This window comes from Rana temporaria, chromosome 4, assembly GCF_905171775.1.
Source record: "Rana temporaria chromosome 4, aRanTem1.1, whole genome shotgun sequence".
NCBI lineage: Eukaryota > Metazoa > Chordata > Amphibia > Anura > Ranidae > Rana > Rana temporaria.
In genome coordinates, this window is record NC_053492.1 from 418,745,629 (window position 1) to 418,765,049 (window position 19,421).

A 19,421-nucleotide genomic window follows, 5' to 3' on the forward strand; every position below is an offset into this window, starting at 1 on the left:
CGGAACTGTGTTATCTACCAATTCATTGAACTCTTACAGGCACCCTGAGACCATACCGGGACTGTCCCTTGTTGCATACCTATTTGTTCACAATAGTAGTGTATTTAGGTTTTGTGCTGCCCTAGGCAGGACTAAACTCATGCACCCCCTAATTTAAATATCACCCACCCCTTTCTGTCAAGGCCATGCCCCTTGCTGTTTAAGATCCGCCCTGAAATTTTCGAGTGGGGACATTAGTTCTAAGGGCCTGGGGGGGCAATGAATTCCCTTAATTTGCATAGATTTCCTCTCACTTCCTGTTTAGCTATGGGGCAGGAGGTGAAGGGAAATCTCTGCAATGGGACAGGGATGGTAAAAAAATAACCGACAGGGGCTTTAACCCTCCCTTACTCTATCCAAAATGAAAAAAATAAGTGTTGCCTATAGTTCTACTTCAAGCACAAATTTCTGATAATTTTATGGAGAGGACTAAGAAGATATAACCATGCCAATGGTGCAGCAGAATCATATTGCACAGTGAAGAAGGGTTGTGGTTCAGGTTGATAGGACAGTAAAATTTAGAAGCAGCTTTCCACAGTTTAGAAATGCCGCCCACCCGCATGACGAAAGCAGTGCGGCCTCTTTATGGGGACGCTAGACTAATTTGCCTCTCAGCCCAGTCCTCCCCATAACACTAACAGTGTAGTGCAAGCCCGCGGGGACTCTTTCTGTGCTGCCCTTGGCCTGGGCCTTGTTGGCCTAGGCCAGGATACAGCATTGGGTTACACACCAGAGCTACATTGAACTACCCATGGAATATCACATTGATCTTATTAAGAGTGGCACTGCTATTTGAGGATCTGTGATTACTTCCTAGAATTGGGTTTTCATACAATGCTAAATAATTATCTACATTTAGATGTATGCATGTGGATGGACGAGTGTCCATGGTAGCTACCTGTGTCCCTTGACAACGGTGTAAAATTTTTAACGTGTTCTTATGGTGGAGGTGAAGTTTATATATCTTTAGAATTTTCAATAAAGCATTTTGCATTTTTGCAATACTGGTTGATTCTCTTTGACTAATTTCTTGTGGACCTTTAGTCTATTTACTTATATGCCGCTGGTAATAAATAGAACCACACTCCCCCCTCCCCTACCCATGTGGAGTTTAGGGGAGTGACAGCATTTTCCAATCTATGGTTACGGGAATAAATATTCCTCCTAGATCCAATTCATGTGGAGGTAGAGCCACGGTAACAGTTGAATTTTTTTGAATTGTGGAACCCCATTGGTTGAAAATGTTGCCTTCATCAGATGACCATTGTACCACCTTGGAAACTTGAGAAGTAAGGGAATTTGAGGAGCAGATTACAATTGAATAAAATTCTACATTTCTTTTTCTTGGCCAAAACCATTTGTCCCATGCTCCTACTGGTAGTCATTTTTTATCTTCCATGTGCACTGCACAGCACACAGGAACGCTGCATTAAGTTATACGCAATGATGTCAGCAGTATTCCCTGCAGCCTGTGAACCAAGGACTTTCCTGGGCCACTTTGGAAGCAGAGGAATTGTCTTGGGCCACACATACTGTAAAATACACTGTACTTTACCTTTACTGTATAGGTAAAGTTGATCCAGGGAATATCCAATTACCTCTTGGGGGATCAGGAAGGAGTTTTTCCCCCACTGGAGCAAATTGGATCATGCTTTACTGTGTGTTTTGTTTTTTTGCCTTCCTCAACTGAAATCTAGGGGGGAGCGCAGCACCCCTCTAGATCCAGCCTTGCATCACTTACTTGCCTAGTGCTAGCGGGATTCCCTGCATTTGCCGCCACTATGCCAAACACAGCATCCCAAGCATCCCTTCAGATGTGTGTGTACTTGGCTTGTCTGTGCCAGCCACCACCACGGCTGCTATGCAGAACATCCCCGTCATCCCTCCAGACGTGCCCGAGCCTTATGCTTAACCCTCTTGGGCCGCATGTGACTTGCAAGCCGCAGGTTGGACACCCTTCTATGCAGTTATCACCACTTCCATAAACCTCTAGTACATGGCCCCTTTCCATCGTGCATGCCTGCCATGATGCCTAGACTCCACACTCCCATCTGCATACCTGGGACCAGCATGCCGGGTACCACCAGGTAGAAGGAAGGGAGACCAAAGAATGTCTATTTGGTGATCTCCCTTACCTAGCAAGAACGTAGAAGCAACATATATAACATAATTTCCGGGTTCGACTGTTGGTCTTTGATCTGTGCTTCATTAGCTTCAATGAAGGGCAGATAAGACATCAGGGGTCTAAAAGACCACATATAATCTGGTGCAGCTGCGCATAGTAACCAATGAGCTTTTAGCTTCAGCTTGTTCAATTAAGCTTTGACAATAAAACCTAGAAACTGATTGGTTACTATGCACAGCTGCATCAGATTCTGTGCACCGCTTTTAGTTAATCTCCCCCATCACATTGTACAGTATGTTAGAGTGAGAGCAATTTTAAGGCTTAATATGTTGGGTAACTACTGTATTCATATAGCACAACCTCATATTTTATAGTTTATCCAAAATTGGGTAATAATAAATATATTTTTAACAAGTGTGAAAAAAAACGCAAAAACACGTTTGACAGCAAAGGGGTGAAATAACAATTACCCAAACCTTCTCTCATTTTTTATATAAGTTATTTTTTTGTTTTAGCTACAGTGCCACTTTAAATCTTCCTGTTAGACGCTTTAAATACACACAAGAAAACTCCAGAAAAATAAATAAAGTCTGATATCTGAAAGTAACCTACGCCTGCTCATTCAATAAAACACCAGCTATGAAAGTGACACTTGCCAGAGAACAGAGAAGCGCGGGAGAAGGCCTCCATCATTTTGATAACTAATTTAGCTTGTTCCACTGAGAAGAATCAGACTATGAATTTTAAGCAGATTCTGATCTGCTTTACTGCACATTGGAGGAGAAAATCTCAAACCGTCACAAGAAGTTCCTTTCAAACTTCCCCTGCTTACAGAACCAGCAGAGACAGGCAGATACATTGGATTAGGTAAGATAACTTTCTGCATAAATTGGTAAAGAAACTGCTGTAGCCCTTCACTAAGTAGACCTATTTATTCAGAAGGATTTTATGACACCCTTCCAAACAAATAGTTACATTATGCAACAGTATCGGTATTGACAGAAATGCAATAATGTGGATGTACAGTATGTGTATGTGTTGCTCCCCTTTTGTTGCGATGCACATGTAATGTACCGTATTTATCAGCGTATACCGCGCACTTTTTTCCCCCCTAAAATCAGGGGGAAATCGTGGGTGTGCGATATACACCGATTCCGCTGTCTCCGACATTGTCCGAGCCGAGTGTACTGCGCACTCGGCTAGGCTCGGCTCCGCCCGCAGCCACGCGAGATGAGCCGAGAGAAGCCAAGAGAAGCCGAGTGCGCAGGAAATCCGGCTCTGCACAGCGCGCCAAATTCAAACACACAACGGAACGCAACCCCGGGCAAGGTGCGGATGGACACCCACAACACTCGACGGACCCCGCGCAACGCCGCAGACTGACGCCGGACAAGGCCGTCGATGGACGACGGGCAAGACAGCAGACAGACACCGACAAGGCTGGGCAAGACATCCAAAATGTAAGTTTTTTCCCTAAACTTCCCTTCTCAGCTTGGGGTGCACGCTATACGCCGGGGCGCGGTATATGCCGATAAATACGGTAATTAGCTGATTAAATCTGAAAGGTCATTTGGGCTTTAATGTCATCCAAAATTCAGGATCAACTCTAGAGACTGTAGTTTCGAAGGGACAGTCCACTGTTGTCACCATTAGGGAACCCATCATGGGAGATGTCCTGAAGCTTTTACTGAAGTACAAGTAAAGAAAAACCTTTAATTGGGAGTAACGCGGTTTAGAAGCGTTGGGCAATACGAGTTGTTTTGTTTTTCAAACTCGATTTGCGAACATTGTATCACAAGACGAGCAGGATTCAAGCCTCTGGGGTGTACAGTACCGCATGTGCCAAGAGGTGCGGGGTGCCGGTGACACTCGGAGACACTCAAACACTCTCCGAGCATCCTCAAGCGGTCTTCGAGCATCTCTGAGTGTCTCCGGCGCCCCCCCTAACTTTGGCCACAAGTGGTACTGGATACACTAGAGGTGACACTGGAACAAATTATCTGAGTTTCTATTCATTCCTATGGGGGAACTAACTTTGACATACAAGTGCTTTGGATTACAAGCATTCTTCTGGAATGGATTACGCTCATAATCCAAGTTACTACTATAGACAGAGAGTCGCTGCGAAGGGGCTGCAGGAGGTAAGCGTCAATGAAAAAAAATTGAATTTTTTTCATGACAATTTTCTTTTTAAACAGAGCACATCACATGTCATTCAGTTAGGTGTGTTTACATCTTTTTATTATATTTCCGTGTGTCTTACAGTACATTGTTGCTGAATCTTTGTTGCTAAACTGAGCAGCAAGCATCCCCCCCCCTCCCCGATGCATTTTCTTTCCCCCCGAAACAAAGACGGCGCTGCTTGAGACTAGCCCGATAATGTACAAACAACTGTCACTTGTGTTTACATGCATAATTATTACTTTCTAGCCTGTTGGAAGAATTGAATTCAAGCCGTCTAAATTGTTTTTACTCTGGGCTAGATCATCCGGCGACAGCTTTGATCTTGTCTCTACATGAATCATCAGCCTGTGTTTCTTCCTCGCCATGACAGATACGCATGAAATCCGCTGCAGACATTCACTCATTTCGTATTACAGGGTAAAGCAGGCCGACGTAATGTCACACACTAACAGGAAACCCGGCACTGCTCTATTACCGCCAATACGGCTTGTTAGCGCTGTTTATTCCGAAACAGAAGGGAATTGATTTTATATCAGGGGCCCAGAAATTGATGGATGATCCAAAACCTCTAAGAGGAATAAAGTGTTGTATTTTACAGCGGGTGCTTTAGCCTCGCCGCATAATGGAATGAGAGATATACAGTGCAAATTACATTTTATACACTACTAAATTCCCCATACTTCATTTCCACCAGTAAGCCCTAACAGGAAGATAAAAGATATAAGTGGTCTTCATTCATTTCAGGGGACGGGAATGTGGCTTCTTCCTCTTCTTGAGTGGAGGAGCAAAAGCAACGTTAAAAAATGATCACAAAATAATGTTCAAAAATGAACACTATATACAGTACAGGGTGGTTACAATTAAAAGGTTTCTTTCAGGAGTGCTGTTTAGAAGTGACACTTTAGAAAACACACCAGGGTGCCCATGAATGGCTGTGATCTGAGTTGTCATTGTCGTTCACAGACACGATGTACAGAGCCAATCAGAGTTGCTCTGTACCTTGTAATCGCTATGAAACTATCACTTGCCATCATCAGTGTAACCACTAGTAGTGTGTTTTTTTCTCCGTCGGAGTTCCACACAGACGAACCTCTATTTCTAAACTCAGACGGGAAAAAGTCAGATGGGGCCCACACACGGTCGGATTATTCAATGAAAAAATTCCGTCTGACTTTTTTCATCGGAAACTCTGATCGTGTGTACAAGTCATTACACTTTTATTTAAAATAATTTTATAGCTGTTTCAAACACTGCCATGATAAAAATGCTTCTGGGCTTCTCAATGGCTCCAGAACAATGTTCCCACATTCATCTGATCTGCTTTCTTTCACGGTTAATGCAATGAAATCTTTTTGGTGATTAGCCCATACCTTCCCTCCGGTCGTTGCGTAAACACTTCACTTTGGGTAACTTGCAGAGAAGTCGGCAGTCATCGGCTGTCAAGACAGAAATAGACAGAAATCGGTAAGTAAACTAGTGAAAGCATATGGAGTCATTTTCATTTTTAAACTCTCATAATCTGTAATCATCTGCTTTCTCTTCTTATTCCCTTTGAATTTTTCAATTAACTTTGTATGTTAATGTTTTTTAGTGCCGCAATACAAAAGTGCAAGATTTCAAAATAAATGCCTTTATTCTATTTTTAAATAACTTTGCAAAGTGAAAGGGGGGGGGGGGCGGTTACATTGTTTCATCTTTAAGGCCCCGTACAGACGAGCGGACAGTCCGATGAAAACGGTCCGCCGGACCGTTTTCATCGGACATGTCCGCTGGGAGATTTCGGTCTGATGGCTGTACACACCATCAAACCGAAATCCGCGCGGACAGAGAACGCGGTGACGTAGACGACACCGACGTTCTCTATCGCGCGAGTTCAATGCTTCCACGCATGCGTCGAATCAATTAGACGCATGCGTGGGATTTCTGTCCGCTGGTTAGACGTACTAACCAGCGGACATGTCCGCCGGACAGCTTTCCAGCGGACATGTTTCTTAGCATGCTAAGAAACATGTCCGCTGGAAATCTGTCCGCTAGACTGTACACACGATCGGATCTGTCCGCTGACACTGGTCGGCGGACCAGTTTCAGCGGACATGTCCGGTCGTGTGTACGAGGCCTAAGATGAAAATAGAAACTTTTTATAATGACAAACTCATCAAGAAACCTGCGTTTGTCTTAAAAAGAAACATATGTACTACTTTATTTTAAAATATATTATTAAAGTGGAGTTCCGCTGAAAAAAGTAAATAAAATAAAAGTCATCAGCTACAAATACTTTTAATATATGGACACTTACCTGTCCAGGGCTCCTGTGATGTCCCTCGGTTCTCGGGTGGAGGCGCCATCATCTTCGGTAAGGGAATCAGGAAGTGAAGCCTTGCGGCTTCACTTCCTGATTCCCTATTTCTCATGCGTGAGTCGCGCTGCGCGATCCCACTGGTCCCTGCTTTCTTCTGGGACCAGTGTGTTTCTCAGAAGACAGTGGGGGGACGGGGACAAAGAAGGCACCGAACGTGGCGTAGGTCACTGCAGTCTCCGCAGTGATCTATGCCAGGAAGTGGGAGCAAATATTACACAGGTATCTGTGAGTGAGGTGTATTTCCGTGCCAAAAATTAAATAATTAATAATAATTCACAATGTGAAAAAATGTTAACTACTTAAGTGCCAAGCTGCTCCTCTGAGTCAAAATATTAGAAAATATTGTGCAATAGGATAAAGGTGTAAAAGAGGGCGCTAGTGGGGTAATTGCCTCACTGTTAGGACACCTTCACTGGGAGGGACCCAACAGTAGGCGTGATATATTAAATAGATTAGACACTCTGAGGCAGTCTGACATCCCCGCTCCCCAGCTGATCCGACGCTAAGGCCACATTCACACCTCCGCGACAAAACGCCCGACGCCGGACGCTCGTGCCGCTGGAGGGGAGAATTCCCATTGCTGTCTATGAGATGGTTCACATCTCATAGACGCCGTACGCCTGCCGCCTGAAAAAAAGTCCCGGACCCTTTTTTTCAGGCAGCATTGGCGTTCGACCATACAAAGCAATGGGCTTTGTTGAAAAAAAAAATAATAATAAAAGTTACACACTCGCGGCAAAATACGCAGTGTACGCGGCGTATCTTGTCGCGGAGGTGTGAATGCAGCCTTAGACGCTGCAGACGCTGCAGACTTGATTGGGACTCCCCACACCGAGCGGCCTGTTAAAGATCCAGACAGAGCCTAGTATCTAACGCATGCAGTCCTAGTGCCGGGCAGGCACCTTTCAAAGTAAGGGGCCATTCAGCCAATTTTGTTTTTATATTTTAATTAAAGCAATAATGCACTATCAGCTCTCTTTTATTTTTTGGATGGATTCCTGGGATACTATTGGTCCAAACATCAATACAGTCTGAATAGCTGGTGATTAGTGTGCAGGCACTTAAACCTGCTCAGCTCTACAGACCTTTCTTTTTAATTAAAGAGGTTAACGCTATCCGGTAAGAGCATTACTTGACCAGATCACATCGGGTGAAGCTTAAAACAGATGGTGGTGGCTGCAATATAACTTTCTTTTCACTATATGATTACCAATTGAACTTCCTTGGAATACCACTTTATATGGACTGCGTATTGTAGTGTTTATCCAGAGACATTTTATCATTCATTCACTTTTTTGAATATACTCTCACGAGTACCAGAGACTATTATTATTTTAGCATATACTTCACAGTACCTATTTTATTTTTATTTTTATTTATCTTTCATTATTGATACAGGTCTCGTTGTGTTTTCTATTCACTGGAGTGTCTAATCTATTTAATATATCACGCCTACTGTTGGGTCCCTCCCAGTGAAGATGTCCTAACAGTGAGGCAATTACCCCACTAGCGCCCTCTTTTACACCATTACACAGGTATCTGCTCCCTCCTCCCCCCCCTGAAAGGTACCAAATGTGACACCGGAGGGGGGGAGGATTCCAAAAAGCGGAAGTTCCATTTTTGGGTGGAACTCCACTTTAAATATATATTAAAGGCTCAAGGTTTATTATCTTCATGCATTCTGGTTCTGTGCAGCAGCCCCACCCCTAATACTTACCTGAGCTTGATCTTCCTCTAGCGCTGTGCAAGAGAGCCTTGGGTCTCCGGGGACTCTCCCACCTCATTGGCTGAGACAACAGCAGGAGCAACTGTCTCCCACTGCTGTCAATCACAGCCAGTGAGCCAATGAGGAGAGAGAGGGATGAGGCTGAGCCCTGCCTCTATGTTTGAATTGACACACAGAGCAGCGGGTCAGGAGCAAGCCTGCCTAGGTGCCCCTATAGCAAGCTGCTTGATCTGGGGGCACTCAGCAATAGAGATGTACAGAATTGTTCGCCGGCGAATAGTTTGCAGCGATTTTCACTTGTTCGCGTTCGCCGCCGCGGGCGAACATATGCGATGTTCGATCCGCCTCCTATTAATTAACATTGAGCAAACTTTGACCCTCTACCTCACAGTCAGCAGATACATTCCAGCCAATCAGCAGCATACCCTCCCTCCCTGACCCTCCCACCTCTAGGGCAGCATACATTTTAGATTAATTCTGAACTTGCATTCTTAGTGAGAGGAGGGACAGAACTGCTGAGGGACAGAACTGCTGCTGCTGATTTCATAGGGAAAGCTTAGGCCAGTGTACTCCAGTCCTGGAAGACTCATCTGATCTCTGCTGTTAGAACAGCACCCCAAACAGCCCTTGTTAGGGCTAATCAATCAGTCTGCTTATTTTTTTCTCTGTAATCTGTGCTGCGTGGTTTACAGGAAGAGACAGAGAGAGAGAGAGAGAGAGAGAGAGAGAGTGTAATTTTTTGGAGTTAGATAGAGCAGGCAGGCTAGTCAGTTAATGTTACAGTGTGTAGAGGATATATATACATCACCAGGAGTTGTACATATATTTATACACTGTATAGTTTAGTTAGATTAGAGGTGCAGGGTGCTCTGTAATATAAAGAGGTCCAGTGGTGCAGTGCTGTGTAATGTAAAGGGGTCCAGTGGTGCAGTGCTGTGTAATGTAAAGGGGTCCAGTGGTGCAGTGCTGTGTAATGTAAAGGGGTCCAGTGGTGCAGTGCTGTGTAATGTAAAGGGGTCCAGAGGTGCAGTGCTGTGTAATGTAAAGGGGTCCAGTGGTGCAGTGCTGTGTAATGTAAAGGGGTCCAGAGGTGCAGGGTACTGTTCAATGTAAAGGGGTCCAGAGGTGCAAGGGGCTGTGTAATGTAAGGGGCCCAGTGGTGCAGGGGGCTGTGTAATGTAAAGGGGTCCAGAGGTGCAGGGTGCTGTGTAATGTAAAGGGGTCCAGTGGTGCAGGGTGCTGTGTAATATAAAGGGGTACAGTGGTGCAGGGTGCTGTGTAATGTAAGGGGCCCAGTGGTGCAAGCTGCTGTGTAATATAAATGGGGTCCAGTGGTGCAGGGTGCTATGTAAAGGGGCCCAGAGCTGTGGGGTGCTGTGTAATGTAAGGGGCCCAGGCTCACAGGGTAAACTGTGCCCACCTGTCCAGTGCCACATATCATCCATATTGTGTTGGCAAAGTTGATAAGATATAAAAACAAAATTCACTGCAATACATAATAGTAGTCATTTGTCTGCCAGGGTGTTATTGCCTCACAGGGTAAACTGTGCCCACCTGTCCAGTGCCACATATCATATCTGGTGGCACAGTAGCTTGCACGCATAGTACAACTAAACTAATCTAAAAAAAATGACAGGCAGAGGCAGGCCACCCCGCAGGGGCCGTCGTGGTCATGGTGCTGTGATTCCCTTTGGCCCTAGAATAATGCCCAGTGTTCAGAGGCCACGTACCCTGAACTCGAAAAGTTCTGAGGACATAGTCAGAGTTTGGTCTTTCACTGTGAACCCTAAACCTATTACAGACTGAGTTAGGGTTACAGATAGGGTTAGGGTTACAGTTAGGGTTAGGGTTACAGATAGGGTTAGGTTTAGGGTTACAGACAGGGTTAGGGTTACAGATAGGGTTACAGACAGGGTTAGGGTTACAGACTGTAACGCTAACCCTAACCCTATCTGTAACCGTAACCCTGTCTGTAACCCTAACCCTAACCCTGTCTGTAACCCTAAACCTAACCCTAACCCTATCTGTTACCCTAACCCTAACCCTGTCTGTAACCCTAACCCTGTCTGTAACCCTAACCCTGTCTGTAACCCTAACCCTATCTGTAACCCTAACCCTAACCCTGTCTGTAACCCTAACCCTGTCTGTAACCCTAACCCTATCTGTAACCCTAACCCTATCTGTAACCCTAACCCTATCTGTTACTAGAAACCCTGTCTGTAACCCTAACCCTTACACTACCTGATCGATACAACATCATACCTGATGTTTTAAAGCACGTTATTCCAAACAATTTAGGAATGTTAGGTGACTTATGCCCTTTATGGATTAAAACCCGACTCTGCGTCAACTACGTAATTTTCCATGGGAGTTTAGCCATGGATCCCCCTCCGGCATGCCACAGTCCAGGTGTTAGTCCCCTTGAACTTTTCCATCACTATTGTGGCCAGAAAGAGTCCCTGTGGGTTTTAAAATTCGCCTGCCCATTGAAGTCTATGGCGGTTCGCGAACTTTTGCGGAAGTTCGCGTTCGCCGTTCGCGAACCGAAAATTTTAGGTTCGCGACATCACTACTCGGCAAGAGGGAGGGGCCAGGAGCGCTGGTGGGGGCCTCGAGAAGAGAAGGATCCAGGCTGCTCTGTACAAAACCACTGCACAGAGGATGTAAGTATAACATTCTTGTTATTTTATTGTAAAAAAAAATGTAATATCACTTTAATTATAGACAGGTCCATAGTGAAAATATAAAAATCAATCTGCTCTGTAAGGTTATAAAAGCTGACGTGGTTAACAGTAGTGTTGAGCAGAATATGCCATATTCGATTTCGCGATATATCTCGAATATATATTCGAATATTCGAGATATATTCGCTAAATTCGAATATTCGTGATATTTTATCGAAATTAATTGATTGCGATTTTTCGCTATTGCGAATGCGAAAATAATTGCGATTTTTTAATAACTACGGTAGGAGCGCTCTGATTGGCTTAGAATATTCGTGATATTTTATCGAAATATCCCAACATGCGAATGCGATATTTATTGCGGAATTTCGAGATATGCTGGAGGAGCGCTCTGATTGGCTTAGAATATTCGTGATATTTTATCGAAATATCGCAACATGCGAATGCGATATTTATTGCGGAATTTCGAGATATGCTTGAGGAGTTCTCTGATTGGCTCAGAATATTCGTGATATTTTATCGAAATATCGCAACATGCGAATGCGATATTTATTGCGGAATTTCGAGATATGCTTGAGGAGTTCTCTGATTGGCTTAGAATATTCGTGATATTTTATCGAAATATCGCAACATGCGAATGCGATATTTATTGCGCAATTTCGAGATATGCTGGAGGAGCGCTCTGATTGGCTCAGAATATTCCTGATATTTTATCGAAATATCGCAACATGCGAATGCGAAATTGATTGCAGATATTTCGAAAACTGCTGTAGCAGCACTCTGAAATCGAATATGTATGATATTTTAACCGAAATACATATTGCGATTGCGATTTTTCGATCGCGCATGCGCAATTGCGCGAACAACACGCGACCATTTCCTGGAGCCTTGCCAGTTTCCAACTTATGATCGCAGCGCAATATTACAGCAACATGGTTGGAAGCAATTTCACTAAGTCTGAGGAAAAGTTGCTGATTTGTGTAAGTATTTTGACCACTGTTATTTCATCATCTTCAACTGCATTTAAGTCTAGTTTAAAAGTTAGTATATATGATCAGATATTAGTATTTAACCAAAAATGTGTCTCCTGCTTTTACAAAACTACAAGTCCCAGCCCAGCCCAGCATTTTAGTCTAGTTTAAAAGTTAGTATATATGATCATATATTAGTATTTCACAAAAAATGTGTCTCCTGCTTTTACAAAACTACAAGTCCCAGCCCAGCCCAGCATTTTAGTCTAGTTTAAAAGTTAGTATATATGATCATATATTAGTATTTCACAAAAAATGTGTCTCCTGCTTTTACAAAACTACAAGTCCCAGCATGCCTGGACAGCTGCAGACACCCTGGTTGGCAAATGTGTATTTAGGCACTTTTCCTTGTTATTTAGCATAATGAATTTAAAAATTTTTTGGACATAGGACGTATGCGAATGTCCTGACTTCAGTGTCCTCAAGGCCCAAGGACGTTCGAATACATATTGCCCTTTAGATGTTGCAGAACTACAACTTCCAGCATGCCTGGGAATGCTGGCACTTCTAGTATTGTAAGTTCTGCAGGCCCCCATTTTTCAGGCCTTTATGCACGGGTCTCTAAACTGTGGCACCCTAGATGCAGCAAAAGTAAAATTCTTAGCATGCACTGACAGACCGTGGCTGATGGGAGTAGTAGTTTTGCAACAGCTGGAGGTGGACTGGTCTTGAAACCCAGAGTTAGGTAACAAACCCGTAGTGTTTTGCAACCATTCTGCCTCCAGCTGGTTATTTTCTGTTGAAAAGCCTGTGGCGTGCAAAACACAACCCAAAAACTCCACCCGGTGCAAGGAAAAATTTGCACACACCTAAAGAGTGACATCACAAAAAACTGCGACGGTTGCATACGTCAGTGGTCCTCCGAAAAGGTCCCGTCTCTGACCCCCCGGGGCGTTAGGCTCCTAGGCTCCTGACAGGGAAAAGAGTTACTGTGGTCCATACAGCCGAAGCCATATGGACCCATCTCGGTCCAAGCAGCGCAATCAACACGCGAACAACACGCGACCATTTCCTGGAGCCTTGCCAGTTTCCAACTTATGATCGCAGCGCAATCACACAGCAACATGGTTGGAAGCAATTTCACTAAGTCTGAGGAAAAGTTGCTGATTTGTGTAAGTATTTTGACCACTGTTATTTCATCATCTTCAACTGCATTTAAGTCTAGTTTAAAAGTTAGTATATATGATCAGATATTAGTATTTAACCAAAAATGTGTCTCCTGCTTTTACAAAACTACAAGTCCCAGCCCAGCCCAGCATTTTAGTCTAGTTTAAAAGTTAGTATATATGATCATATATTAGTATTTCACAAAAAATGTGTCTCCTGCTTTTACAAAACTACAAGTCCCAGCATGCCTGGACAGCTGCAGACACCCTGGTTGGCAAATGTGTATTTAGGCACTTTTCCTTGTTATTTAGCATAATGAATTTAAAAATTTTTTGGACATAGGACGTATGCGAACGTCCTGACTTCAGTGTCCTCAAGGCCCAAGGACGTTCGAATACATATTGCCCTTTAGATGTTGCAGAACTACAACTTCCAGCATGCCTGGGAATGCTGGCACTTCTAGTATTGTAAGTTCTGCAGGCCCCCATTTTTCAGGCCTTTATGCACGGGTCTCTAAACTGTGGCACCCTAGATGCAGCAAAAGTAAAATTCTTAGCATGCACTGACAGACCGTGGCTGATGGGAGTAGTAGTTTTGCAACAGCTGGAGGTGGACTGGTCTTGAAACCCAGAGTTAAGTAACAAACACGTAGTGTTTTGCAACCATTCTGCCTCCAGCTGTTTTTTTCCTGTTGAAAAGCCTGTGGCGTGCAAAACACAACCCAAAAACTCCACCCGGATGCAGTGAAAAATGTGCACACACCTAAAGAGTGACATCACAAAAAACTGCGACGGGTACATACGTCAGTGGTCCTCCGAAAAAGGTCCCGTCTCTGACCCCCCGGGGCGTTAGGCTCCTGACAGGGAAAAGAGTTAGCAACGCATATCTCCCCTATACGTGTATCCTGTGTTGTTAATAATATATTCATAATTATGCAAATGATAATGGCTGCTATATTTATGCAAAAAAGGTGGCGACCGAAATGGCAGGATATAAAATCTTTCATGTTACCCCGTCATTGATTAATAAGGCGAGAATGCTTCCAATTGTTGAATAGCATACATTTACGTCATATATCCATAAGGCTGTCAACAGAAGTATTACAATATACTTTGTTCTTCATCTTGCAGAAGTTCCTGGAAACAGGATACGATGAGCTGCGGAGGCAGCCAGAGAAAAGGGCTGTGGTCAGCGCCCTAATCGCTGACTTTGGCGGCCAACATGACCACAAGGCAATTGTTAAGAAGTGGTCTGACCTGAAGAGGCGCCAAATGGTTCAGGTCAGACGTCTTCGGGCTAAATATCATCCAGGTAAGTTATTGTTGACAGTTATGTTTTTTTTTTAAAAAGTGTATTTTGTGCGTGAACTCGAAAGAGAGAGGAGCCGGCCTGCAGGAGTTGGGAGGCCTCCCCCAGAGGCAATCTGCCACCTTTCTCCATGCCCCGGTTGGCAATGGCGGGTGTGAGGGGGTCCTCCCAACCCAACCTCGCATAGCACACCCACCAGGGGCGGGGCTGAGACCACCAAACTCAATTCACAGGTAGCCGAGAGCGGGATCCGAACCCCTAGCTGCAGAGGTGAATCACTTGTCAGTGCAGTGGCAATCGTGTGGAGCCACCGCAGCTCCTTTGGTGACAGTTATGTAAGGTCATATGTAATTCATGTAAGGTCAGATGTTGTTAACCAAGATGCCATGTTGTGCTAACATATATCACCACCGGCCAAGGTATTCATAGTACTGTTGAAAAAAGACATGGGACAGCAGACAGGAACACAGAAGTTATGTGGGAACATAATTTTCCCATTGCTTTGCATGGGACTTTAAAGAAAAACCCCGACCATGGCAAGTGGGGGTGGGTAAGGTTTAAACCACCTATCCTATGTTTGTGGCTGACATATAAGTAACCTGTGTGCCAAGTTTCATATAAATATCTTTAGCCGTTTGTACGTGATGCTGGAACATACATACATACATACATACATACATACATACATTTATGCACACACACACGTTGAGTTTTATATATATAGATTACCACTAAATTCCTGTGTTAGGAGTGGGGTTGTTATAGTAATCCCGTGTGCTCCATCAGGCCCTTTTTTTAACATGAGATGGTCTGAACAAAACAAAGGAGACAAAAACAGCTCATTTTAACATGGTTGCATCCCAGCTCACGCTCAGTCCCCTGTAGTGCCCACAAGACCCTTTAATATAACATTGTCCCATTGGTTAACTGTCTATATAAATCAATTTGTATTCATATACAATACAGCAGAGTACACAGAATTTGCATACGTCATTAGAAAACATTTTTATAATATATGAACATTGTGTTATTATAGGAGCTCCAATGCCAGTTATCCGCGCCAAGCGCAGAAGGCGCCAGGCCGATGAGGAGGAGGAGGAGGATGCGGCAGAGGAGGATGCGGCAGAGGAGGAGATGGATGAAGAGGAGCAGCCAGGGCCCTCCCACTCCCCAACCCCAGCTCCTGCTGAGGAGCAAGCTGAGGAGCTTCCCCCCCCCACCACCCCAACTTCTCAAGCAGAAGAGCAGGAGGAAGAGAGCGGTCCTGTGAGCCTCGTTCAGGAAGGTAAATATGTGCACAATGATTAATAACATTTCAACAATAAAATGTAGATATAAAAATGGACAACATATAAAGCGCACCTGTCAGATTGTAGAACCATAATATGGTATTGATGCTAGAAGTATACAGGTAGTGCATAATTATTAGGCAAGTTGTATTTTTGAGGATTCATTTTATTATTGAACAACAACCATGTTCTCAATGAACCCCAAAAACTCATTAATATCAAAGCTGAATTTTTTTGGAAGTATTTTTTAGTTTGTTTTTAGTGTTAGTTATTTTCGGGGGATATCTGTGTGTGCAGGTGACTACTATTACTGTGCAGAATTTTTAGGCAACTTAACCAAAAAATAAATATATACCCATTTCAATGATTTATTTTTAAAAGTGAAACCAATATAACATCTCAACATTCACAAATACACATTTCTGACATTTAAAAACAAAACTAAAACAAATCAGTGACCAATATAGCCACCTTTCTTTGCAAGGACACTCGAAAGCCTGACATCCATGGATTCTGTCAGTGTTTTGATCTGTTCACCATCAACATTGCGTGCAGCAGCAACCACAGCCTCCCAGACACTGTTCAGAGAGGTGTACTGTTTTCCCTCCTTGTAAATCCCACATTTGATGATGGACCACAGGTTCTCAATGGGGTTCAGATCAGGTGAACAAGGAGGCCATGTCATTACTTTTTTTTATTTAATACCCTTTCTTGCCAGCCACGCTGTGGAGTACTTTGACACGTGTGATGGAGCATTGTCCTGCATGAAAATCATGTTTTTCTTGAAGGATGGTGACTTTTTCCTGTACCACTGCTTGAAGAAGGTCTCTTCCATAATCTGGCAGTAGGACTGGGAATTGAGCTTGACTCCATCCTCAATCCGAAAAGGCCCCACAAGCTCATCTTTGATGATACCAGCCCAAACCAGTACTCCACCACCACCTTGCTGGCGTCTGAGTCGGACTGGAGCTCCCTGCACTTTACCAATCCAGCCACGGGCTCTTCCATCTGGCCCATCAAGACTCACTCTCATTTCAGCAGTCCATAAAACCTTAGAAAAATCTTTCTTGAGATATTTATTGGCACAGTCTTGACGTTGCAGCTTGTGTGTCTTGTTCAGTGGTCATCGTCTTTCAGCCTTTCTTACCTTGGCCATGTCTCTGGGTATTGCACACCTTGTGCTTTTGGGCACCCCAGTGATGTTGCAGCTCTGAAATATGGCCAATCTTGTGGCAAGTGGCATCTTGGCAGCTGCACGCTTAACTTTTCTCAGTTCATGGGCAGTTATTTTGCACCTTTGTTTTTCCACACGCTTCTTTTGTTTGATGATCACGCTTCAGAAGCTTTGCAACTTTAAGAGTGCTGCATCCCTCTGCTAGATATCTCTCTATTTTGGACTTTTCAGAGTCTGTCAAATCCTTTTTTGGCCCATTTTGACAAAGAAAAGGAAATTGACTAATAATTATGCACACCTGATATAGAGTGTTGATGTCATTAGACCACACACCTTCTCATTACAGAGTTGTACATTACCTAATATGCCTAATCTGTAGTAGGCTTTCGAGCCTATACAACTTGGAGTAAGACAACATGCATAAAGAGGGTGATGTGGTCCAAATACTCATTTGCCTAATAATTCTGCACTCCCGGGATGTGTTAGACACATAACAAGTGTATACACATGATAATGATTGATTAATAAGCAAAAAAAAATTTTTATTTATTTGGTAACGTTATTTTAAATCCAAATTTTTTTTTTATTATATCCTAACAGTATCAGGAAAGATGAGGAGGCAGACCGCGCTCATAAAGACAACCCACCAGAGGATCCAGGCAAATCAGCGCCAGATCCGCTACCTTATTCAGCAAAATGTGCTGCTGGAGCAGCAGCAATTAAAAAATATAGAGAAGCTGGAGCGCCTTCAGAAGCTCAATCAGAGTTATATCTGAAATTATGTTTTTATTAATAAATATTATTTTTTGGAAATGTTTAATTTCTTTTTGAGATAGATTTGTAGGTTTTTCAACACATCTAACTTAACATCAAACAAATCAACATCAACACATTTAACTTCATAATAAGCAAAAACATTTTATACTATTATTTTATTTAACAGTAACCTAGGACAAACTAAAGCACACGACACAGACACGACGAACACAAAATAAACAGTTGAAAAATGAACATAACAAAAGCAACAATATATATATATATACAAAGAGAGAGAGAGGGAGAGCAAGAAAGAGAGAGAATGCAGATGAGCTCTTGCAGACAGCCCAATGGTTGCAGTATAAATGCCGCAAAACAGTGTTTAACATAAGGTTCATTGTTATAGTTACACTTGCTGTTTAGATCCGGTCTGGTAGCTTGTAGCGGAGGCTGTTGGTGGATCCGCTGTGCCAGAGAGGTCATGAAGCTTTACTCAGCATGGAGGCAGCAGCAGGAGTATTAAAATATAATATAACTAGACAATGCATTTCCTGAGGAAAATGCGAGTGGGAATGCTGAATAGCTTAATTGGTGAGCCCCTTGCCAAAGACATTCACCATAACCACTACACTATCTTTAGGACACACAGCTTCTTTCTCTATCTGCAAAGTATAGCGTATGCTGACTTCCTGGTCGCCCCTCCCCCCTCAATAGGTTTCCCCTCCCCCCCAGGTCAGTGAGGAGGAATATTGCACTGAGGTCAGGAAAGTGATTTATAGAAAGAAATAACATTACAAACGCTTTTAATTCACAGATCTAATACATGATTTAAGCCTCCAAACAAAGCTTAATAAATCCTCAAACGTACATGCAATTGATACAACGACTACACCGTTTGAAATACACGGCCCTTGTAAACGCATCGATATGAAATTTATGTAGATAAACTTAAAAATGTGGCCATGTCTGCGATTTAGAAAAGAGCGTCTTTGTGAGTTCTGCAGCAACATTTTTTAGATAATTTAACATGAGAGTCTATGAGACATAATTTCTGGCTGTTGCTCCAATAACTAAAACTAAAATACGTATCGCAGACTTGATCACATTGCCATAAACCAGACAAGCATAGCTACGTTTTGATATAAAAATTGTGTATGAAAAGTAGATCTTGTGGGCGTGAGAACAATTTGTTTCCCCTTTTTGTAAAGATATTTTTAATTACAAAGATCTAGAATGTTAAGGTCACATGACAGACTCTAAATCCCCTCCATAGGATTACATTATAACCTATCGCATTTTTGTGAAAAATTCGCAAAACGTAAATTGCGTTTTCACCAAAAAATTGTAAACGATAACGATCTGAAAAGTCATAGCCGGATAGCTAAATATTTTGTGACCGCTTTACAGTTTTTTCAGTGTCTGTAAGTGAAAGTATGAAGTAGCTGAAACTTTTGGCAGGGCATGTGAATTCAAAGGGGAAAAGGATGTTCTCATTGACTTCATTGTTAAAAAAACGGTCTTAAAAGCAAAAAATTTATAAAAGTGTAAAAAGTAGGAAAAAACTTGAACAAGTCCCATCATTTGCTGAAAGAGACGAACATTTTTACAGTTGAATGGTCTCAATAGCTGAAAGTATGCC

The 19,421-nt window shown here is 43.1% G+C and overlaps 1 protein-coding gene across 1 annotated transcript in view; it reads right to left on the bottom strand.

The window, feature by feature from the left end:
• Positions 1-19,421, bottom strand: part of GALNT14 (polypeptide N-acetylgalactosaminyltransferase 14) — a 657,875-nt gene that overhangs the window by 125,864 nt on the left and 512,590 nt on the right. Inside the window, exon 5 of the mRNA XM_040351317.1 lies at positions 5,719-5,784. Coding sequence (XP_040207251.1) covers positions 5,719-5,784 — 66 coding nt within the window. The remainder of the gene's footprint in view (positions 1-5,718; positions 5,785-19,421) is intronic.